Raw genomic sequence first — 24,794 nt, 5'->3', positions numbered from 1 at the left:
AGGCGTGGCATATCAAGAGGCTGATTTAACAGCATGACCATGACACAGGTGCACCTTGTGCTGGGGGCAGTTTTGTCACATCACAAAGCCACAAATGTCTCAAGTTTTGAGGAAGTGTGCAACTGGCATGCTGACAGCAGGAATGTCCACAAAAAATGTTGCCAGAGAATGTAATGTTAATTTCTCTACCATAAGCCCCCTCCAACGTCATTGTAGAGAACTTGGCAGTACGTCCAACCGGCCTCACAACCAAACCACGTGTAACCACGCCAGACCAGGACCTCCATATCTGGCTTCTTCACATGAGGGATCGTCTGAGACCAGCCACCCGGACAGTTGGTGAAACTGTAGATTTGACAACCCAAAGAATTTCTGGACTAACTGTCAGAAACCGTCTCAGGGAAGATCATCTGCGTGCTTGTTGTCCTCACTAGGGTGACCTGACTGCAGTTTGGCATAACTGTCTTCATTTGACAAATGCTCACATTCGATGGCCACTTGCATGCTGGGGAAGTGTGCTCTTCAAGAATAAATCCCAGCTTCAACTGTAGCGGGCAGATAGTAGAAAACGTGTACGGCGTCGTGTGGGCGAGCCCCATGGTGGCAGTGGGGTTATGTCATGGGCAGGCATAAACTACGGACAACAAACACACTTGTTTTTTATCGATGGCAATAAATGTCGCAAGGATCTGTACACCATTCCTGGAAGCTGAAAATGTCCCAGTTTTTCCGTGGCCTGCATACTCACCCGACATGTCACCCATTGAGCATGTTTGGGATGCTCTGAACCTACGTGTACGACAGCGTCTTCCAGTTCCCGCCAATTTCCAGCAACTTCACACAGCCATTGAAGAGGGGTGGGACAACATTCCAAAGGTCACAATCAACAGCCTGATTAACTATGTGAAGAAGCTGTGTTGAGGCAAATGGTGGTCACACCAGATACTGACTGTTTTTTTTTAAAGGTATCTGTGAGCAACGGATACATATCTGTATTCCCAGTCATGTGAAATCCATTGATTAGGACATACTGCATTTATTTAAACAAACTGATTTCCTTATATGAACTGTAAGTCAGTAAAATCTTGCATGTTGCATTTATAATTGTTGTTCAGTGTAGTCTATGAGACCAGGCTGAAATATGCTCTTTCATCTTTCTAAGCACCCCTGTTCCAGATACCCTGAACTTTTGATAGGCCTATCACAATAGTTACTACACAAAATATCTCCTCCACACAATATTAAAGTATGCATGTATGTGACCCATTTATTCAACCATGAAAATAAAACCCACATTAATATATTTACAGTTTGGTTTTTCAACTCCTATTCACGCTATAGCATTTGTATGCTATACAGTGGGGCAAAAAATTATTTAGTCAGCCACCAATTTTGCAAGTTCTCCTACTTAAAAAGATGAGAGAGGCCTGTAATTTTCATCATAGGTACACTTCAATTATGACAGACAAAATGAGATTTTTTTTTCTTCCAGAAAGTCACATTGTAGGATTTTTTATGAATTTATTTGCAAATTATGGTGGAAAATAAGTATTTGGTCAATAACAAAAGTTTATCTCAATACTTTGTTATATACCCTTTTATATACCCTTTGTTGGCAATGACAGAGGTCAAACGTTTTCTGTAAGTCTTCACAAGGTTTTCATACACTGTTGCTGGTATTTTGGCCCATTCCTCCATGCAGATCTCCTCTAGAGCAGTGATGTTTTGGGGCTGTTGCTGGGCAACACGGACTTTCAACTCCCTCCAAAGATTTTCTATGGGGTTGAGATCAGGTGACTGGCTAGGCCACTCCAGGACCTTGAAATGCTTCTTACGAAGCCCCTCCATCGTTGCCCGGGCGGTGTTTGGGATCATTGTCTTTCTGAAAGACCCAGCCACGTTTCATCTTCAATGCCCTTGCTGATGGAAGGAGGTTTTCACTCAAAATCTTACGATACATGGCCCCATTCATTCTTTCCTTTACACGGATCAGTCGTCCTGGTCCCTTTGCAGAAAAACAGCCCCAACGCATGATGTTTCCACCCCCATGCTTCACAGTAGGTATGGTGTTCTTTGGATGGAACTCAGCATTCTTTGTCCTCCGAACATGACGAGTTGAGTTTTTACCAAAAAGTTACATTTTGGCTTCATCTGACCATATGACATTCTCCCAATCTTATTCTGGATCATTCAAAAGCTCTCTAGCAAACTTCAGACGGGCCTGGACATGTACTGGCTTAAGCAGGGGAACACGTCTGGCACTGCAGGATTTGAGTCCCTGGCAGTGTAGTGTGTTACTGATGGTGGGCTTTGTTACTTTGGTCCCAGCTCTCTGCAGGTCATTCAATAGGCCCCCCCGTGTGGTTCTGGGATTTTTGCTCACCGTTCTTGTGATCATTTTGACCCCACGGGGTGAGATCTCGCGTGGAGCCCCAGCTCGAGGGAGATTATCAGTGGTCTTGTCTGTCTTCCATTTCTTAATAATCGCTCCCACAGTTGATTTCTTCAAACCAAGCTGCTTACCTATTGCAGATTCAGTCTTCCCAGCCTGGTGCAGGTCTACAATTTTGTTACTGGTGTCCTTTGACAGCTCTTTGGTCTTGGCCAAATCAAATCAAATTTTATTTGTCACATACACATGGTTAGCAGATGTTAATGCGAGTGTAGCGAAATGCTTGTGCTTCTAGTTCCGACAATGCAGTAATAACCAACAAGTAATCTAACTAACAATTCCAAAACTACTGTCTTATACACAGTGTAAGGGGATAAAGAATATGTACATAAGGATATATGAATGAGTGATGGTACAGAGCAGCATAGGCAAGATACAGTAGCTGATATCGAGTACAGTATATACATATGAGATGAGTATGTAAACAAAGTGGCATAGTTAAAGTGGCTAGTGATACATGTATTACATAAGGATGCAGTCGATGATATAGAGTACAGTATATACGTATGCATATGAGATGAATAATGTAGGGTATGTAAACATTATATAAGGTAGCATTGTTTAAAGTGGCTAGTGATATATTTACATCATTTCCCATCAATTCCCATTATTAAAGTGGCTGGAGTTGAGTCAGTGTCAGTGTGTTGGCAGCAGCCACTCAATGTTAGTGGTGGCTGTTTAACAGTCTGATGGCCTTGAGATAGAAGCTGTTTTTCAGTCTCTCGGTCCCAGCTTTGATGCACCTGTACTGACCTCGCCTTCTGGATGATAGCGGGGTGAACAGGCAGTGGCTCGGGTGGTTGATGTCCTTGATGATCTTTATGGCCTTCCTGTAACATCGGGTGGTGTAGGTGTCCTGGAGGGCAGGTAGTTTGCCCCCGGTGATGCGTTGTGCAGACCTCACTACCCTCTGGAGAGCCTTACGGTTGAGGGCGGAGCAGTTGCCGTACCAGGCGGTGATACAGCCCGCCAGGATGCTCTCGATTGTGCATCTGTAGAAGTTTGTGAGTGCTTTTGGTGACAAGCCAAATTTCTTCAGCCTCCTGAGGTTGAAGAGGCGCTGCTGCGCCTTCTTCACGATGCTGTCTGTGTGAGTGGACCAATTCAGTTTGTCTGTGATGTGTATGCCGAGGAACTTAAAACTTGCTACCCTCTCCACTACTGTTCCATCGATGTGGATAGGGGGTGTTCCCTCTGCTGTTTCCTGAAGTCCACAATCATCTCCTTAGTTTTGTTGACGTTGAGTGTGAGGTTATTTTCCTGACACCACACTCCGAGGGCCCTCACCTCCTCCCTGTAGGCCGTCTCGTCGTTGTTGGTAATCAAGCCTACCACTGTTGTGTCGTCCGCAAACTTGATGATTGAGTTGGAGGCGTGCGTGGCCACGCAGTCGTGGGTGAACAGGGAGTACAGGAGAGGGCTCAGAACGCACCCTTGTGGGGCCCCAGTGTTGAGGATCAGCGGGGAGGAGATGTTGTTGCCTACCCTCACCACCTGGGGGCGGCCCGTCAGGAAGTCCAGTACCAGTTGCACAGGGCGGGGTCGAGACCCAGGGTCTCGAGCTTGATGACGAGCTTGGAGGGTACTATGGTGTTGAATGCCGAGGTGTAGTCGATGAACAGCATTCTCACATAGGTATTCCTCTTGTCCAGATGGGTTAGGGCAGTGTGCAGCGTGGTTGAGATTGCATCGTCTGTGGACCTATTTGGGCGGTAAGCAAATTGGAGTGGGTCTAGGGTGTCAGGTAGGGTGGAGGTGACATGGTCCTTGACTAGTCTCTCAAAGCACTTCATGATGATGGATGTGAGTGCTACGGGGCAGTAGTCGTTTAGCTCAGTTACCTTAGCTTTTTTGGGAACAGGAACAATGGTGGCCCTCTTGAAGCATGTGGGAACAGCAGACTGGTATAGGGATTGATTGAATATGTCCGTAAACACACCGGCCAGCTGGTCTGCGCATGCTCTGAGGGCGCGGCTGGGGATGCCGTCTGGGCCTGCAGCCTTGCGAGGGTTAACACGTTTAAATGTCTTACTCACCTCGGCTGCAGTGAAGGAGAGACCGCATGTTTTCATTGCAGGCCGTGTCAGTGGCACTGTATTGTCCTCAAAGCGGGCAAAAAGTTATTTAGTCTGCCTGGGAGCAAGACATCCTGGTCCGTGACTGGGCTGGATCTCTTCCTGTAGTCCGTGATTGACTGTAGACCCTGCCACATGCCTCTTGTGTCTGAGCCGTTGAATTGAGATTCTACTTTGTCTCTGTACTGACGCTTAGCTTGTTTAATAGCCTTGCGGAGGGAATAGCTGCACTGTTTGTATTCAGTCATGTCACCAGACACCTTGCCCTGATTAAAAGCAGTGGTTCGCGCTTTCAGTTTCACACGAATGCTGCCATCAATTCACGGTTTCTGGTTAGGGAATGTTTTAATCGTTGCTATGGGAACGACATCTTCAACGCACGTTCTAATGAACTCGCACACCGAATCAGCGTATTCGTCAATGTTGTTGTCTGATGCAATACGAAACATCTCCCAGTCCACGTGATGGAAGCAGTCTTGGAGTGTGGAGTCAGCTTGGTCAGACCAGCGTTGGACAGACCTCAGCGTGGGAGCTTCTTGTTTTAGTTTCTGTCTGTAGGCAGGGATCAACAAAATGGAGTCGTGGTCAGCTTTTCCGAAAGGGGGACGGGGCAGGGCCTTATATGCGTCGCGGAAGTTAGAGTAACAATGATCCAAGGTCTTTCCACCCCTGGTTGCACAATCGATATGCTGATAAAATTTAGGGAGTCTTGTTTTCAGATTAGCCTTGTTAAAATCCCCAGCTACAATGAATGCAGCCTCTGGATAAATCGTTTCCAGTTTGCAGAGAGTTAAATAAAGTTCGTTCAGAGCCATCGATGTGTCTGCTTGGGGGGATATATACGGCTGTGATTATAATCGAAGAGAATTCTCTTGGTAGATAATGCGGTCTACATTTGATTGTGAGGAATTCTAAATCAGGTGAACAGAAGGATTTGAGTTCCTGTATGTTTCTTTCATCACACCATGTCACGTTAGTCATAAGGCATATGCCCTCGCCCCTCTTCTTACCAGAAAGATGTTTGTTTCTGTCGGCGCGATGCGTGGAGAAACCCGCTGGCTGCACCGCCTCGGATAGCGTCTCTCCAGTGAGCCATGTTTCCGTGAAGCATAGAACGTTACAGTCTCTGATGTCCCTCTGGAATGCTACCCTTGCTCGGATTTCATCAACCTTGTTGTCAAGAGACTGGACATTGGCAAGAAGAATGCTAGGGAGTGGTGCACGATGTGCCCGTCTCCGGAGTCTGACCAGAAGACCGCCTCGTTTCCCTCTTTTTCGGAGTCGTTTTTTTGGGTCGCTGCATGGAATCCACTCCGTTGTCCTGTTTGTAAGGCAGATAGTGGAGTTTGGAGTGTGACTGAGGTTGTGGACAGGTGTCTTGTATACTGATAACAAGTCCAAACAGGTGCCATTAATACAGGTAACGAGTGGAGGACAGAGGAGCCTCTTAAAGAAGAAGTTACAGGTCTGTGAAAGTCATAAATCGTGCTTGTTTGTAGGTGACCAAATACTTATTTTCCACCATAATTTGCAAATAAATTCATTAAAAATCCTACAATGTGATTTTCTGGATTTTTTTTCTCTCATCTTGTCTGTCATAGTTGAAGTGTACCTATGATGACAATTACAGACCTCTCTCATCTTTTTAAGTGGGAGAACTTGAACAATTGGTGGCTGACTAAATACTTTTTTGCCCCACTGTATATATTCATGCTACAGGTGTTCCCCCTCAATATGGGACCATCATCTTTACACCCCACATCCTCATTTTGGCATATATTTATTGTATCGGGTTCTGAGGGTAGCTTTGAATGTGTTTGGTTAAGTTTAGGCAAGTAATCCCAATTGGTTAAGGTCAGGCAGGTTCAGGGTTTAGATTACGTTTAGGAAATAAATGTGATTGGTTAAGTTTAGGGGTAATGTGTATGGCAACCTGTGTGTAACATTAGTTCTGCCATCAAAACAAGATTGAATAAGGTTAACTCTACTAACGATTGCATTACAAATTTACATCCCATAAATTATGCATCTCCAACAGGCTACCTTTAAGAAGTTGAAAGATAGAAAGTCAGTGAGTTTCTTGCAACTCTGAATTAGACAATAATGTAACCCTGTATGGCTGAAGAGATCAACAGTAACCTATCATCCTAAAGCAGGAGAAGCCTTTACACAGCAAGCAGATGTATAGGAACATTAAAGTGATTTATTGAACTTCGCTGTTTCTTGTATTGAATGATGCTTTGACTTGCTGCAATGCAGGAATAGGGCCAGCGCAGTCTTCACTACAGCACAAATTGCACCGGGGAGGGCAATTTCCACAAGATTTTGAATCGGCCCGGAAACATTTAAATGCCCCAAACTTCAGGCTTGGCCCTCAAATTCATGGTAGGTGAAAAATTATAAAACAGTTCTCAGCCTGACAAGCAATAATATGAAAAGGATAAAAACCAAGAAGTCACCCCTTTATTTCCTCTGTTGAAATTATTATTATTAAACATCTAGAGACCTCACACACTGTTTACTGTGGTGGAGATTGTGGTTATCTTGGCAAGTGTTCAGAAAGAAGAATTCAGTAACATTTCAATTTTCACAAATGCTACCTGGGATTTGTTCCCTCAATAATATAATTTACACACGAAAGTATAATCAGTTGGATTAGATAAAGCACCAGGAAATTGAGAAAAGCAAAGCGACGTCATGATTTGGATCTATGATTATCGTGCAATGGCAGTCAAAATAAAGCAGAGAAAACATCCAAACATTCTCCAAGTAAGACATTGAAGCACTCTTGGTACAAGCATCTTAATGTATATTCCCACAGTGCTGCTCCTCCTCTTCATCATACTCTACGGCTTTGGCCCAATCAAACACCAACCCCTTGCCCCTTCTTCCTATTGACTCCTCCTCCAGGATCTGAAGGGATTGTTGAGGCATCAGCAGTAGAGTAAACGTTCCACCTAGTCTAGAAGGCTAAATGGAGTTTCTGCCATATTGGTTAACACCTTTCCAGTCATTCTAGACTGATGAGGGAGCGTCAACGAAGAATTAGGAATAGAGACATGAGATCAGTTTTGAGTTGCGGCCGTCTCCTCCTCCCCATCCTCAGCCCTCCTCCTCCCCATCCTCCTCTTCCCCGTGGGAGGAGAGTGACCTGAGACCTGGGGAACGGTGGTCTAGTGCCTCCTGCTGGACGTGTTGAATAGCCACAATGCCGGTGAGGAGGGCGTAGCTCAACATAGCGCCCAGGGCCACCAGGACTGACAGCAGCTGCTTGCGCCTCTTACCAGGCTCGTTGTCAGCGTCACCCCCTTCAGGCTGGGGGGACACCTTGCGACTGATACCTTCTGCACAAAAGATAAACAAGAAAAAGTGTGAGACATGTAATTCCAAAGTAAACAATAGCAAGTTATATAATAAATATCATTGAAGACAATGTCATACTGCATGTACAGTATGTTATGTGGTCCCACACCTCGTCCCTCGCTGGGGAAGTAGAGCGCCAGAATGTTGGAGCAGAAGTGGCTCAGGTTGTCCAGTGACTTGAGGTGCTGCTGGAGTCTTCCATTGGGCAGTTTCATCTTCAGGATGGGCACCAAGTAGCCAAAGACGAAAGCATCTAGAGATGAAGGTCTGGAGGGAACAGCGTCATGTAGTTAGAGAAACATATGGATGCCATGCAAGTGAATTAAGTTGAGGTGCTGAATTCCCAGTTCAGTGTCGAGGTAGAACCTCTCTGTGTGGACTTACGAGTCTCCAAAGAAGAACTTGTTTGAGCCCAGCCTCTGCGAGATAAGGTTCATACACTCCATAGCATCGCGGTACAGCTGTAGAGAGAAAGGTGTTGACAAACCGACCTCAGGCCAAATTCTCACATCATTTTGAATCATGATATATTCCTTATTATAAACTGGGTGGTTCAAGTCCTGAATTCTGATCAAATCAAAGTTTATTTGTCACATGTGCCGAATACAACAGGTGCAGACCTTACAGTGAAATGCTTACTTACAGGCTCTAACCAATAGTGCAAAAAAGGTATTAGGTGAACAATAGGTAAGTAAAGAAATAAAAACAACAGTAAAAATACAGGCTATATACAGTAGTGAGGCTATAAAAGTAGCGAGGCTACATACAGACACCGGTTAGTCAGGCTGATTGAGGTAGTATGTACATGTAGATATGGTTAAAGTGATTAACAGAGAGTAGCAGTAGCGTAAAAGAGGGGTTGGCGGGTTGTGGGACACAATACAGATAGCCCGTTTAGCCAATGTGCGGGAGCACTGGTTGATCGGCCCAATTGAGGTAGTATGTACATACAGTGGGGAGAACAAGTATTTGATAAACTGCTGATTTTGCAGGTTTTCCTACTTACAAAGCATGTAGAGGTCTGTAATTTTTATCATAGGTACACTTCAACTGTGAGACGGAATCTAAAACAAAATTCCAGAAAATCACATTGTATGATTTTTAAGTAATTAATTTGCATTTCATTGCATGACATAAGTATTTGATACATCAGAAAAGCAGAAATTTGGTACAGAAACCTTTGTTTGCAATTACAGAGATCATACGTTTCCTGTAGTTCTTGACCAGGTTTGCAGACACTGCAGCAGGGATTTTGGCCCACTCCTCCATACAGACCATCTCCAGATCCTTCAGGTTTCGGGGCTGTCGCTGGGCAATACGGACTTTCAGCTCCCTCCAAAGATTTTCTATTGGGTTCAGGTCTGGAGACTGGCTAGGCCACTCCAGGACCTTGAGATGCTTCTTACGGAGCCACGCCTTAGTTGCCCTGGCTGTGTGTTTCGGGTCGTTGTCATGCTGGAAGACCCAGCCACGACCCATCTTCAATGCTCTTACTGAGGGAAGGAGGTTGTTGGCCAAGATCTAGCGATACATCGCCCCATCCATCCTCCCCTCAATACGGTGCAGTCGTCCTGTCCCCTTTGCAGAAAAGCATCCCCAAAGAATGTTTCCACCTCCATGTTTCACAGTTGGAATGGTTTTCTTGGGGTTGTACCCATCCTTCTTCTTCCTCCAAACACAGTGAGTGGAGTTTAGACCAAAAAGCTCTATTTTGGTCTCATCAGACCACATGACCTTCTCCCATTCCTCCTCTGGGTCATCCAGATGGTCATTGGCAAACTTCAGACGGGCCTGGACATGCACTGGCTTGAGCAGGAGGACTTTGCGTGCGCTGCAGGATTTTAATCTATGACGGCGTAGTGTGTTACTAATGGTTTTCTTTGAGACTGTGGTCCCAGCTCTCTTCAGGTCATTGACCAGGTCCTGTTGTGTAGTTCTGGGCTGATCCCTCACCTTCCTCATGATCATTGATGCCCCACAAGGTGAGATTCTAATAATTGCAAAATCGGCAGTGTATCAAATACTTGTTCTCCCCACTGTAAGTGTATAGTTAAAGTGACTAAGCATATATGATAAACAGAGAGTAGCAGTAGCGTAAAAACACCTGATTGAATGACAGCTGTGGTATATGAGACCGTATACCACGGGTATGACAAAACATTTATTTTTACTGCTCTAATGACGTTGGTAACCAGTTTATAATAGCAATAAGGCACCTCGGGGGTTTGTGCTATATGGCCAATATACCACTGCTAAGGGCTGTGTCCAGGCACTCCGCGTAGTGTCGTGCATAAGAACCAGTGGCGGATTTAGGCAGAAGCGTAATGGGCAGCTGCCCAGGCATCTTGCCGGGGGCATGGGGCGCCCGCACAAAAAAAAAAAAAGTATTCCGAATGGTGACATTTGCACGATCGGTTTTCTATCCCTCATTTGCACATCACGTCAATGATATCATGTCACCGTGTGGGACCGTGGGTCAATTAACCTAATCGGAGTGGGCGCCCTTAATCTAGTTTTATTCGTGTGTTTTTTGTTAGGAATAAGGTAATAGTGTAATAATTGAATTCTCTTTTTTATTTGTATTTATATACTATAATTTGTTTCCATTTGTCTTTGTTACTTCTTTTTGATATTTAAGAGTCTTATTTTTGTATATATATTTATATCGTTGTTAAATGTAATGATTATTTATTTGTTGTTCCAAATGTCTGAATAAAAATCACAGTTAGTGCAGAATGGTGCTGAAGGGGGGGGACGACACCCAGGGAGCCATACAAGCTTGAACCGCCACTGATAAGAACAGCCCATAGCCGTGGTATATTGGCCATATACCACACCCCCGTCTTATTGCTTAAATTAACTTCTGCAAGAGGTTATACCAAAACACTGGTCTAGGGTCAGCTTTCCGCATCCATATTCAGATCTTTAACCATTACAAGACTGATAAGAGGTACCCTGGACCTGAGCCTGTATGTAGATAAGCTTTGCCCTGGACCAGCGCTTTGGGAAACAAGTCGAGTTCTCATGGCAAGCCTATAAACCATTACGTCATCACAGGGAGGAGCAATGATGTCTGAAGCATGCATCAGCTCAGCTATGGAGGCAAGTCCAATGTTCACACCTCTCTCAGCACATGGTTTAATCACAGCGTAACACCCCCAATGGCCCTATTCACACATTATTTTTTTGTTTGTTGATAACCTATCCCAATTCACACACCTGGAATTTTATGGCCATTTTTAGGTGTTTTTAATGAAAAGTAGTAATCTAACTTGCGAACAGCAGTGGTATATTTAAAATGTGTGTTGTACAAGACCGAACTAGACAAGAACTCAAAACCAAAACATGTGGTTGGCACTCAGGAAATAGTCTTGAACCTCTTTTTTCATTTAAAAAATGGTTTATTGCTTTTTACTGTTCACAGGTGTTTCAGCATGGATTTCTTCCTCAATGCATGACTGCATGTTTTTGTATCAGGTGCCATTTTTGCAGAGTGATGCTTTCTCAACAATATATGTATCTAAGGTTTTTCCTTCATACCATTTAAAAAAAAATCACCACAGTATTATTTTTTACATTAAGAATTCTGTATAAACAATATAAATGATATGGTACCAATACAGTATGCTCCCCCCATACTAGACTGATTGCAAAGGGCCCCATAATAAAATTTTCTTTAGAAAGACTATTTAAACAACAATTGCCTTTGGGTGTACCTACCCTACCCTACCTCCTCCATCTCCCCCTCAACTCACCTCCTTCTCCACCTCCTCCCCTGCTGTCAACTCTTCGTCTCCCCTGACCAGCCTCAGCCTCTGGAGCTGCTGGCGCTGAATGCTGCCGGGCAGGAAGAAGTTCAGGGGGAATGGGGCGTGCTCCGCGTGCCAACGCCGAGTCACCTCCACATAGTTCTTAGGGTCAATCCACCGAGTATAGACCTAGACCAGAAAGAGAGAGAAGCACAAAAGTGTGAAAGAGATGCAAAAGGGCTTCTACAAGCTAGAGGTAATGACATAGTAGTCACTATGAATTAGAATCCTTAGGATATTCAGATTTTTCAAACAGACACAAAATACAGCAGTTGAGCTAAACATTTTGGCATTGAGAGCACAGTGGCTGTTTATCCCACTTCAAAGTGCTGCAGGAAGCCACAGGTTGTTCTATGTTGACATGGTTCTGCTGGCACAGGAAAGAATGTTTGAGGTATTTCTTTATAGGACACAATGAAGCACCAGGTATAATTACCTACAATCTTTCTAGCGAGACAGAGAGAAGTGAGATTAAGTAGGACAAAAACACAGTAAGCGGTTATGTGACAAAATAAAATGACAAAATTATAATAACATTTTGCCATAATCGGAGTGATGTGGCCAACCCAGTCAGTAGTGCACAACTAGTGACATCTTCCATGTCATCTCATTCTTGCAGAAATGTCTTCTACAACCTCGTCACTCATTCTATCCACACACTATCACTCCCTTCAGCCCCCTCCCTGTCTGTCTTGTTCTCTCTAACTGTGATCCTCACCAGAGCTGGCATCAGTTTTTCCTCCAGGAGTGAGATGAAGGCCAGAGTGTCTGCTCCCTCTTTGGCAGACAGGTCGAAGTCGGCATTGTATTTCTGAAAGATAGGTTCATATCACAACACACTTCAGGCGTTTCATCACCTTTCACGAACATCACCGACAGGATTCATGGACCATTACATCTTAAACCAGTCTTGCTGTTGTCAGGTATTCTAAATAGTTTTTAAAGCCCTTCTGGAACAATACCATGAACCCCCTTGGCTCGATTACACCATTAGCACTTTCCGTGTTCTCCAGAAACCCATTGAAAAAATGGAAAAGCTACCTCTATGTGGAGGCCTTTAAGGGACTCCTGGCAGTCTAGGTGTTCTGGGTCAAGTGTTTTCCATCTAACCTCATGACTGCAGGGCAGTCAGTCTGAAATGGTGCATGCTGGGGTCAACAAGAACTCAACATGACTGGAAATCTTAGAGAGATTCTATCTCTACCTCCCTCTCCCTCCCTTGCTCTGGAGGGTAAAATAAGCTGTTTTTGACTGACTTTTGGAGGTTTGCCTGGAAAACCCACCATCCTTACCCCTTTACTGTCTAATCCTTTGGGATGATCTCACCAGGGTTTCCTCCCTGTTCGCTCACATTGACACCACAACAGCACTTATCAATCTGCTTTGCATTGTGGTTTCTAACATCCCTACTGCAGTAGCTCACAACCCACCTACCAGTCAGGGGGCAGTTAGTATCTTGGATAATGGGTTCCATCTGGGCATTAGCTGAAGTGTGCATTTAATTGAGCTTGGGGGATGGGAGGAAGGATCATAGGAGACATTGCTTTTTTCAATGGGAAATTGGATCATAATTCACTTTAAGCAAGTGTGGAACAGAGCATGGAGCAGCTCTTTCAGACAAAGCAGAGGACTGTGCTGTACATGAGCAGGCGGTCTCTCTGTCACCTGTTTCCTGAGGTGGATGATGATGTCACTGGGCCGAGACAGGCTCCCATTCTCGCTGGTCTTCAGGGCAGGCAGGGAGCCTAGCAAAGGAGAAAAATGCATCATAAAGACGAAGATGAAGAAGAGAGCGAAAAGGCAGAGGACAGCCATTGGTGAAGAGAGGGAAGACATTACGTCTGGAAAGTAAGAATCAAGAAAAACATACTATACAGATGGAGAAATAATGTAGTAAAAGAGAAAGGAATAACAAACAAGAACAAAGTGAAACGAAGGAGCTAGCTCTATTTTATAGAGCACATTTTCCTTCCATTCCATTTCTTAGTCTCCCTGTGTTCCCTTTGATTATAGGAGAATATGCCTAGTTCTGAAATGAATTAATGCAGCCATGTTTCTCGAGTTGAGACAAAACCATATAAAAAAGGACCTAAAAACTAAAGACAAGACATCTTACCAGTGGGACTTCTCCAGGGGTTGCCGATCTTGTGAAGTTTGAGGGGTGCGCCTGCAAACTTTGCATAAGCCTGAAGGGAGATGATTAACAGATTAACGCTGAGCTAAAACATGTTGAGCCAGACATACCTTAGTTTCCACAGCTTTGTACAATAAAAAAAAAAAGCATCCAGGAAGCATCCAAGCTGGGCCCAAAATAATTGCACTGACAAAGGGAGGGGGAGGGAGGCATGAACACCTCAATTAAGGCAGACCCTTAGGACCCAATACACAACATGTAAAAACAAACAGCAAGCATATAAACAACATGATTGTGGGATAGGCTGCATAACTCTAGACACCAGGCTATACTCCATAACCTTTAGCACCACAGCAAAGTCTGGCCTACCCGGGCCAAACCCTAACCCGGGCGACGCTGGGACAATTGTGCGCTGCCCTATGGGACTCCCAAATACGTCCGTTTGTAATACAGCCTGGAATTGAACCAGGGTCTGTAGTGCGCCACTAGCACTGAGATGCAGTGTCTTAGACCGCTGCGCCACTCGGGAGCCCCAAAAATAAAACACCCAAAACAACAAAAAGGATGAAATTAAAGGTTGACACTAGGAATGAGACATTGAGCCTTCTGAAAAGGATGGAGGAAGAATTTTTTTTTTTTAACTGCGCAGGTGCAAAAATAGCAAATAAATTATTTGTAAAAACCTGTCCCTAATCACTGTTGACAGACATAAACACCTGTAGATGATAAAAATCAGTATTATGTAATCTACATTGTTACATAATACTGATTTTTATCAATGGGAGAGGAGCATTTCTTGCATTAGACTGTTCAGATGGAGATTAGGGAAGAAAGGATGTGGAGCCTGCCCTGCCTGAAAGAGTCCTGGAGCATGCAGTGTGCGTAGACAAGGGAAGGTAGTGGCAGGTAGCTGAGCCAGTTGTGATGGAACAAACTGTTCCTGAGTAGCCTATAAGGAGATTAAAAAGTAGAAGGAAAGCAGTACAAGACCAGAGTAAAAAGGCTTGCGTAGGAGAAACTTCAATAGGCCTAATAGAAACAGAATAGGTGCCTAAACATAGCCTACATTCTCAAACTAAGATCAGGGCCCAGATTCACAAAACACTCCTGACACAAAAACTTAAGAAGCTTTATAAAAATAAAAAAAATTCAATTTAAATTGTATAAAATATACTTACGAAATAGTTTGTAAGTGCAATTCCTCAACAATATCTTAAGATTGAATGATTTTCTTACAAACTTCCCAAATATCTTCTTATGAATCTTCTTAAGATGTGTGTTGCTAGGCAACCAATTTAGCTATCTATCAATGGCAATCATGCTAGCATAATTCATACTGAGATTACTGTTACTAAAACATGTTCTTGGGTTTAAAATAAATAGATGAAGTTTGTGAGTGCATGAAACATGTTCAATCGCTTTCAAGAGCTTATTCTCCGACTGCCCATAGTTTAGGACAAGGGTTTAGCTATCTTGGCATTAAGAACAAATCCAATAACTTTATTTTCAAGAATCTAATTTCTTCTTAACTTTTTGCTTAAGGAAGAAACATAATAAATAGAGAAAGAACATTTCCAATAACATTTTTGAGGAATAGCAACTTTGCTTGACTTTCTTCACAAATCTAGTTATGGAAAAAAATGGCAGTTAAGAAGAAATTTCTTCTTAAGGTTGTGTCGATCTGGGCCCAGGTCACCATTCATGGAATGGTCCTTCATTTCAACTTACTGTGTCCTGCACTCACAAGGAAAATCATATTCCAGAATGAAATAAGCAAACAGTAATCGAATGCATTATTATGCCTTTCAATGGATCTCAAAGCAATTGTTGTATTGTAGCAGACTTGATACAAATTAGCCTAAAGACACATTGCACTATAGATTGACAAGGCAAATGCGCACAGCAACATTTATGATTGTATCTGGCTGATAGATAGGAATGTCATTTTATGTATGGCTATAAATGTGGTTCGGCAGAGTTGAACAGATCGACCTGACTGTGCTTGCAGACAGGTGTGACGGGATGTAATCTCATGGAAAAGAAGAGGTCATTCCTTCAACAGTGTCTGCAAGTACTTACAAACCCACTGTCAGCTGGCCCCAAGGCATTAAGAATGGCCTTAATGCTTTAATGTATCCTATAATCATCAAAACCGATAACACATATAAAATCATTTAGATTCAGTCATTCAATACCTTTTACCTCAGAGATTAAATATAATCATGTAATTTAGGGTCTGCCCACAATAATGACAAACTGATCATATCACAAGCAGACATATGTATTAAGTCAACCGTGGCTTATTTAGATTGTACAATGTACAACAATAAAATCAACATTGGGCCTGGTGCTCCACTGTGAAGGACAGATATCACTTCAGATTGAAAGAAAAACTCATTCAAGGCAGAACTAGATCTTCAATAATGGAATAGCCAGTGAAAGTTAAGAGAGAGGAATGGAGAAAAGCTGAGGTTCTCTCTGCAGTTGGCCAAAGTCATCCAACCAAAATGTCATTAAACACATCAAAGGCTGACATCATGGCTACGACTTTATTAGGAAATTCCTCCTCAACTTTTTATCTTTGGTTGTAAACCCGAAGACTAGCTAGACTGAAAATATATATATTTATACCTACCCTACAGGTCTAAAAGACATAACTAATATATTGGTAGGCCTATGCAGATATGTAGCCTAGGTGAAGGCCTATCTTGAAGGAATTATTGTGCATAGTGCATACCATAACACACACACACACACACAAAACATAAGGAACACCTGCTCTTTCCATGACAGACTGACCAGGTGAATCCAGGTGAAAGCTACGATCCCTTATTGATGTCACCTGTTAAATCAGTGAAGGGGATAAGTGAAATAATGATTTTTAATCCTTGAGACATGAATTGTGTATGTGTGCCATTCAGAGGAATGAATGGGCAAGACAAAAGATTTTGGGGTAAGAATGGGGTATGGTAGTAGGTGTCAGGCTCACCGGTTTGAGAGTGTTATGAACTGCAACGCTGCTGGGTTTTTCACACAACAGTTTCCAATGTATCAAGAATGGTCCCCAACCTAAAGGACATCCAACCAACTTGACAACTGTAGGAAGCATTGGAGTCAACATGTGCCAGCATCCCTGTGGAACACTTTCGACACCTTGTAGTTCATGCCCCAACAAATTGAGATTGTTCTGAGGGCAAAAGGGCTGAAACGCAATAGGTATTTTTTATGTTTTGTACACTCAGTGTATATACTATACAGTGCATTCAGGAAAGTATTCAGACCCCTTCACTTTTTCCACATTTTGTTACATTACAGCCTTATTCTAAAGTGGATTAAATACATCTACACACAATGCACAATAATGACAAAGTGAATACAGGTCTTTAAAAATGTTTGCAAATGTATATATTTTTTCTTTTAAACTGAGATAAGTATTCAGACCCCACCATCCTCTCCTCTGCATGAGAGACTACAAACAGGTGCACGTAATTGAGTGCTAGCCTACATTGCACAGCCAATCATTTTTTTCCATCATTGCTTAATAAAACAGAGCAACACACTTCTCATCTGAGGAATGTAAAGAGAGACTCCTCTTCTAGATTTGTATTGATGCCACTTGCCTGTAGTAGAAAGACATGGTAGGCTACTACTGAATTTTTTTACAAATAAGAGACTACCAGTGGAAGGGTATCACTAGACTAGGGTTAGGATAAGGGCAATTTCACAGTAAAAGAGTGATGCTGAGATTCAGATTTTTCACTTTAAAATGTATGCCAAACTTTGCATCTGCACTGTTCTTCAAGCGAATGTGTTTTTGTATCGTTTTTTGTATCGTTAAAAGTAGACCCTATGCATAGAGTTGTATGGTTTGTTTTACTTTGCAATCATTGTTTTTGTTTGACCTATATTTCAAAGTGAAAAATCTGAGTCTCAGGATCAGTCTGTTACTAACTAAACATGAATATCTTACATGATGTTCTAATTAACTATGCTTACTATGATAATAACTAGCCATTGGCAATAACGTACGCTATAAACATAGGCTAATCCAGCGGTAACCATCAAGTAGATATGCTAATGCTGTCATTTTTAAAAAGTTAACATTTTTAAAGAAAAATCTGGAAGGTTCTCTTATTCACTTTTGCAATTTCCTAATAGGTGGAATGTACAGACCTCTAGCCTAAATGCAGTGACATTTTGCCAGTTCACTAAGGGAACGAATGAGGTCTGTGAATGTGACACATCACCAGACATAAATCTACCCAGCTGAAAACCCGGGGGGCATCCTGGAAAACTCTGAATGAAATTGCTAATTTCCAGACAAGAGTTTGTCCAAGAGTATGATGTGTCACTAACATGGCTCCAGTTCAGTAGCCACTTTGTGGTTTCAGAGACCACACTGAGAGACAAAACTAAAAGCAAGCAAGATGTGCATTTTCCAACCACCAAAAAAGTATCAGGGGAGGAAAGTGACTTTCCAGAACCACATTTGACATCTTGTTCCCTCCAGTAAGAGGTGGGTCCAAAATACACACATTAAAAAAAATGGTTTAATGTCTGAAAATTTGCCAGGGAGGAAAATGTAGTTTATGATGCTTAAATCTGGTTTAATCAAGCCTGCAAGGTAATATAAGATATCATATGTGGCTTGTGAACACATCAGTCATTTAACTGAACATGCACAATGGAAATATTGTGGTTTACAGAAATACATTAGATGTTTTGGGTGGCCTTGTATTAAGAGAACACCAAATGGAACATTATTAGGTTTTACATTGGAGGAATGTTCAGCTAAATCAAAAACACTGCTTACAGTCAGATACACACAACACAATCTTTGGGGTTTGTACAGTCGTGGCCAAAAGTTTTGAGAATGACACAAATATTAATTTTCAAAGTCTGCTGCCTCAGTTTGGAAAATGTCAATTTGCATATACTCCAGATTGTTATGAAGAGTGATCATATGAATTGTAATTAATTGCAAAGTCCCTCTTTGCCATGCAAATGAACTGAAAAAAGCTTGTCCGGAGAAGACAAGGTGAGCGCTACCATCAGTCCTGTGTCATGCCAACAGTAAAGCATCCTGAGACCATTCATGTGTGGTGTTGCTTTCAGACAAAGGAGTGGGCTCACTCACAATTGTCATGAACACAGCCATGAATAAAGAATGGTACCAACACATCCTCCGAGAGCAACTTCTCCCAACCATCCAGGAACAGTTTGGTGACAAACAATGCCTTTTCCAGCATGATGGAGAACTTTGCCATAAGGCAAAAGTGATAACTAGGTGGCTCGGGGAACAAAACATCGATATTTTGGGTCCATGGCCAGGAAACTCCCCAGACCTTAATCCCATTGAGAACTTGTGGTCAATTCTCAAGAGGCAGGTGGACAAACAAAAAGCCACAAATTCTGACACACTCCAAACATTGATTATGCAAGAATGGGCTGCCATCAGTTAGGATGTGGCCCAGAAGTTAATTGACAGCATGCCAGGGTGGATTGCAGAGGTCTTGAAAAGGAAGGGTCAACTGCAAATATTGACTCGGAATGGCCGATTAATTAGGGCCGATTTCAAGTTTTCATAACAATCGGAAATCGGTATTTTTGGACGCCGATTTGCCGATAAAAAAAAATAAAAAACTTTATTTAACTAGGCATGTCAGTTAAGAACACATTCTTATTTTCAATGACGGCCTAGGAACGGTGGGTTAACTGCCTCGTTCAGGGGCAGCATGACAGATTTTCACCTTGTCAGCTCGGGGATCCAATCTTGCAACCTTACAGTTAACTAGTACAGCGCAATAACGATCTGCCTCTCTCTCGTTGCACTCCACAAGGAGACTGACTGCCTATTACGTGAATGCAGTAAGCCAAGGTAAATTGCAAGCTAGCATTAAACTTATCTTATAAAAAAACAATAAATCATAATCACCAGTTAACTACACATGATTGATGATATTACTAGATATTATCTAGCGTGTCCTGCGTTGCATATAATCTGACTGAGCATACAAGCATCTGACTGAGCGGTAGTAGGCAGAAGCAGGCGCAAAAACATTCATTCAAACAGCACTTTCGTGCGTTTTGCCAGCAGCTCTTTGTTGTGCGTCAAGCATTGCGCTGTTTATGACTTCAAGCCTATCAACCCCCGAGATGAGGCTGGTGTAACCGAAGTGAAATGGCTAGCTAGTTAGCGTGCGCTACTAGCGTTTCAAACATCACTCGCTCTGAACCTTGGGGTGGTTGTTTCCCTTGCTCTGCATGGGTAACACTGCTTCGATGGTGGCTGTTGCTGGTTCGAGCCCAGGGAGGAGCGAGGAGAGGGACGGAAGCTATACTGTTACACTGGCAATACTAAAGTGCCTATAAGAACATCTAATAGTCAAAGGTTAATGAAATACAAATGGTATAAAGGGAAATAGTTCTATAATTCCTATAATAACTACAACCTAAAACTTCTTACCTGGGAATATTGAAGACTAATGTTAAAAGGAACCACCAGCTTTCATATGTTCTCATGTTCTGAGCAAGGAACAGAAACGATAGCTTTCTTACATAGCACATATTGCACTTTTACTTTCTTCTCCTTCTTTGTTTTTGCATTATTTAAACCAAATTGAACATGTTTCATTAATTACTTGAGGCTACATTGATTTAACTGATGTATTATATTAAGTTAAAATAAGTGTTCATTCAGTATTGTTATAATTGTCATTATTACAAATAAATAAATAATAAATAAATAAATAAAAATCGGCCGATTAATCGTTATTGGCTTTTTTGGTCCTCCATTAATCGGTATCGGCGTTGAAAAATCATAATTGGTCGACCTCTATTCTAAAGACACTGAAGCAGCAAACTTTGTGGAAATTAATTATTTGTGTCATTCTCTGGCCATGACTGTATACATGGGTACCATGATGGACATACCTGGAATTTCCTGTAAGAAACTGAGGGGGGAGCTAAAGACAGTTACAATTGCCTTTGCTGCATTGTATAGCAAGAGTTAGCTAATAAAGCCAGATCCCCTAAAAGCTGTGTATAGAGTGGTGCATGTAAGACAATAGCCTTAAGAATAGCCTTATCTTCGATCCAGATGTCTTCCAAGATTGCACACTGCACAGATTCCTTCATCACTTCTTCATTTGTCAACTTTAGGGCTATAACTTTGGGAGGGTAGCCGAACACCTGCATGATCTGTGTGGTTAATCATATGTTAGGCTATGCTGCATTCCTATGTTGCTGGGGCGGCAGGGTAGCCTAGTGGTGAGCGTTGGACTAGTAACCGGAAGGTTGCAAGTTCAAACCCCCAAGCTGACAAGGTACAAATCTGTCGTTCTGCCCCTGAACAGGCCGTCATTGATTTCTGCCACTAGGCCGTCATTGAAAATAAGAATTTGTTCTTAACTGACTTGCCTAGTTAAATAAAGGATAACAAAAAATAAATAATGGATTATGATTGTAATGTTCATAATTCATGATTGGTAATCAGTCACGTTCAAACATTTGGCACCAGTAGTTAGGGATAGCCTACAAGATGACAGGTCATAAACTGTCCAGTCTAATAATTATTAGGATTCTTTGGGTGTCACAACATGTAGCTAGTTGCTTTAATGCCATTGTTTCTGAATCTAGGCCTATTAGTATAGCTGTGTTGCAGAATATTGTATGGCAACACACATTTGTTCTACTCTCCTTGTGGGGTCAGTTGAATGCATTCAGATGTACAACTGACTAGATCCTTTCCTTTCTAAACAATTGATTCCCATTCAAATCCTATTTTCCCAAACCCTAATTGTAACCCTAACCACTAAGATTAAAATAGCCATTTTCCTTGTGGGGACTGACAAAATGTCCCCACAAGGATAGTAAAACCAAAAACACTCACACCAGTGGTGGTCGGTGCAGTTTAGGATTAGGGAGGACTTTTTCATATTTTTTATGAGCATGGCCATTTCTATTACAGCATATTGGATGACTGTCATTACCATTCCATTCATCCAGCTCAATGTAACATTGATAGGTTTAGGCTTCTACATGATACAAAAATGTGCCCTATACCCATCGTTGCTACAACCTAGACTACAAATGAAAGTGTATAATGTAGGTGCACAGGCTGAGAGACAAATTGGAGTACTCGAGGTGACAGACAGTGACACATTCAATACCGCCTGGAACAATCTTGCCTGTATCTAGCTGATCTGGGGTTCAATCATTAGTCCAAACAGTTTATATTTGACAAATTCCGGTAGGTCCATCCCCATTTCATTCCGTTTAAGAAACATTTTACAACAGAAATCGGTGGAATGAATACACCCCTGATCTCCCGCACACACAGTTCACTTTCATAGCAGCCCCATACAGCATCATCACAATGCTCATTGAATAAATCCTATTCGCATCTACACGGTCTCATCCTCTCTCCTTTTCCCTTCATACATCTGTCTGTGACCAGGAAAAAAAAAGAAAAAAAAACCGACATGCCAAACAGTCATACGATAATCGCTTATGCTAACCGCTACACAGCCTACATCGTTGTCACCATATAAGTTAACGTCATAGTCAACATAGCTACTAGAACTAACATATGAGTAAACCCACAATCCAATCCATGTGTACAATCACACAGTCCAGTGAACAGCAAGCAGTTTAGCAGTTACACCGACGGGCTCCAGTGGCAATAAATTAATACAACCGAAAGCTTACCTTGACTAGGATCGCCTTAGCTAGCTAGCTAGCTAACATAAAAATAGCATTCCTCTCTGTTTGAGTCAGGTTGTTTAGTAGGCTAAATTAGCTGCATTAGCTAGCTAGCTAAGTAAGTGAAAGGTAAACTAACTAAAAAATATAGCTAGCTCACCCTCGCTCTCTCACTCTACTACTTCCCCTTAATTTTTTAATAAATAAATGTTTTCAAAACTGTTATCTTTCTCTCTGAGTCAACTACTCACCAAATGTTATACACTGCAGTGCTAGCTAGCTGTAGCGTATGCTTGCGGTACTAGATTAATTATCTGATCCTTTGATTGGATGGACAACATGTCAGTTCATGCTGCAAGAGGTCTAATAGGTTGGAGAACATCCTCCGGAAGTCATTATAATTACTGTGTAAGTCTATGAAAGTGAGTGAGAACCATGAGCCTCCAATGTTTAAATTGAAGTCAATGTACACAAAGGAGGATGGAAAATAACTGTCCTCTGCCTACACCATGGTGCTACCCTATAGGGTGCCGTTAAGGCTACTGTAGAACTTCATTGCAAAACACTGTTTTAAATCAGTCATTTGGTGACTTGAATATATCTCTAGTATAGTTCTATCATCTAAAAAGGATAACTTTATATATGCTTCACTATTTGTATTTTTCTGAAATTCACTGAGTAGGATGGTCCTCCCCGTCCTCATCTGAGGAGCCTTCACTGAGACACACAGGCAGGCAGAGTGAAGGTTTACTGTACTTACAGCTGTTTACCTACACCTTGTTTTCATTGATTTAGTTAGCTAGGTACATTCGATTATCTACATTCTTGTGAGATTTATTTGCAAAGTGCCAGTGCATGCTGCTGTTGTTGGTAGTTAGGACGCCGCTATAGTAACGGGTCGATAGCGACAATTGATAACCTTTCAGCCAATTTTTAAAAAGTGTCTGAAAGGGGTATAAGTTAGCCAGATAGCCAGCCGTAGATACTAACGTAACAATGTTCACCTTGCAGTGTAATTACATAGTAGCAGCCCATATAACGTTAACTAGCATGTAAATACACTTACCGTTAATTACGGTGAAATGTTTATTACAAATAGCTAGACAACTAATAAATAGCCATGTCAGTGAGGGATGTGATGTCCAAGCCAACGTCATGAGCATTGACATTAGCTTGCAACTGAATAGGAAGGCAGCCAAGCTGTGCTATCTTGCAATGTTGATATTTCTGGAATTACATCATAATAGATATCTTACCAATACAATTAAACACTCAGTGTCGACAGACGGTAAACCCCAGTCGCCTTCCCAGCAGTACAGCTCAGAGGTTGCCATCTGCGAGGGAACAGCCATCTTGAAATAATTGAACGACCTTTCACTCGGAAGTGATACCTCTCGTTGCCACTGACAACGTTTACATTTATTGTCAGACTCCAGACTTCAAGAACGTTCTGTCTAGACGTTTTTGAAACTAGCCACCCCGGCCCATTGATATCCTGAGTCCTTTGATATCAAAATGATGTATGATTAACAATATTCTATCTATTACAATAGAACTTTGAACAACATTTGCCATTAGAAATATAATTCAACATATGTGCTCCCCCTATGTTTTTGTGGTGCAATATTTATCAGAATGTTGTAATTATTCTAGAAACAGTGGTCAAATTGGTCCAACAAACTGTGGTAAACTCTCCGGACTGTCTTTTCCAAATATTTGGAGCAGGACTTTGACCTGGAAAATGTTTCCAGTGTCTATGTCAGAATAGATTTAGCAGATGTTCTGAATAAGGATAGTTTATTTTTTCTTCTAAACCAATACATGGCTTTTTAATATGTGTTTGAGGAAGATTAATGCTGGAATATTTCACTTTAACAGTTAAAGAGGCTTTTGTACTTTTGATATCTGTGGAAAATGAAAAACTCACGCAAGGGATAATTCATACCTCTCTATATGTTCTTAAGAGTGGTACTGTAACAAGAACTTTGAACCTGTCTATCCATAGGGCAGAATATAAAATATGAAACTACTGTATAATCTATATCAAATGCTTCTCTTTTACTTTCTTTCACTCACTAAAGATTAATGTCAACAGGTCTACCTACAATGTAAGCATTGATAGAAGGAGAAGACAGAGAAGAATGATCCACCTAAAGGCAATGTTTTAACCCACCCCGACGGAGCTCTTAAACATGGAAATAATGCTGTGTCTGTTTTGCAACAAACTCAGCTCAGCAGCTGGCAGAGCCTGTGCCAAA

The 24,794-nt window shown here is 42.0% G+C and overlaps 1 protein-coding gene across 1 annotated transcript; it reads right to left on the bottom strand.

Annotated features, from left to right (window-relative positions):
- Nucleotides 1-6,968: 6,968 nt before the first annotated feature.
- Nucleotides 6,969-23,932, bottom strand: mtx1a (metaxin 1a). The gene is made up of 8 exons (XM_024385654.2): nucleotides 23,793-23,932; nucleotides 13,816-13,885; nucleotides 13,365-13,444; nucleotides 12,418-12,510; nucleotides 11,646-11,828; nucleotides 8,275-8,351; nucleotides 8,000-8,157; nucleotides 6,969-7,871 (listed from the first exon to the last, which is right to left on the bottom strand). The coding sequence occupies exons 1-8, from the start codon at nucleotides 23,886-23,888 to the stop codon at nucleotides 7,630-7,632; spliced, it is 999 nt and encodes a 332-aa protein (XP_024241422.1). The 5' UTR covers nucleotides 23,889-23,932; the 3' UTR covers nucleotides 6,969-7,629.
- Between the last annotated feature and the right edge of the window lie 862 nt (nucleotides 23,933-24,794).

This window comes from Oncorhynchus tshawytscha, linkage group LG23, assembly GCF_018296145.1.
Source record: "Oncorhynchus tshawytscha isolate Ot180627B linkage group LG23, Otsh_v2.0, whole genome shotgun sequence".
NCBI lineage: Eukaryota > Metazoa > Chordata > Actinopteri > Salmoniformes > Salmonidae > Oncorhynchus > Oncorhynchus tshawytscha.
This window is presented reverse-complemented; position numbering and strand designations above follow the sequence as displayed.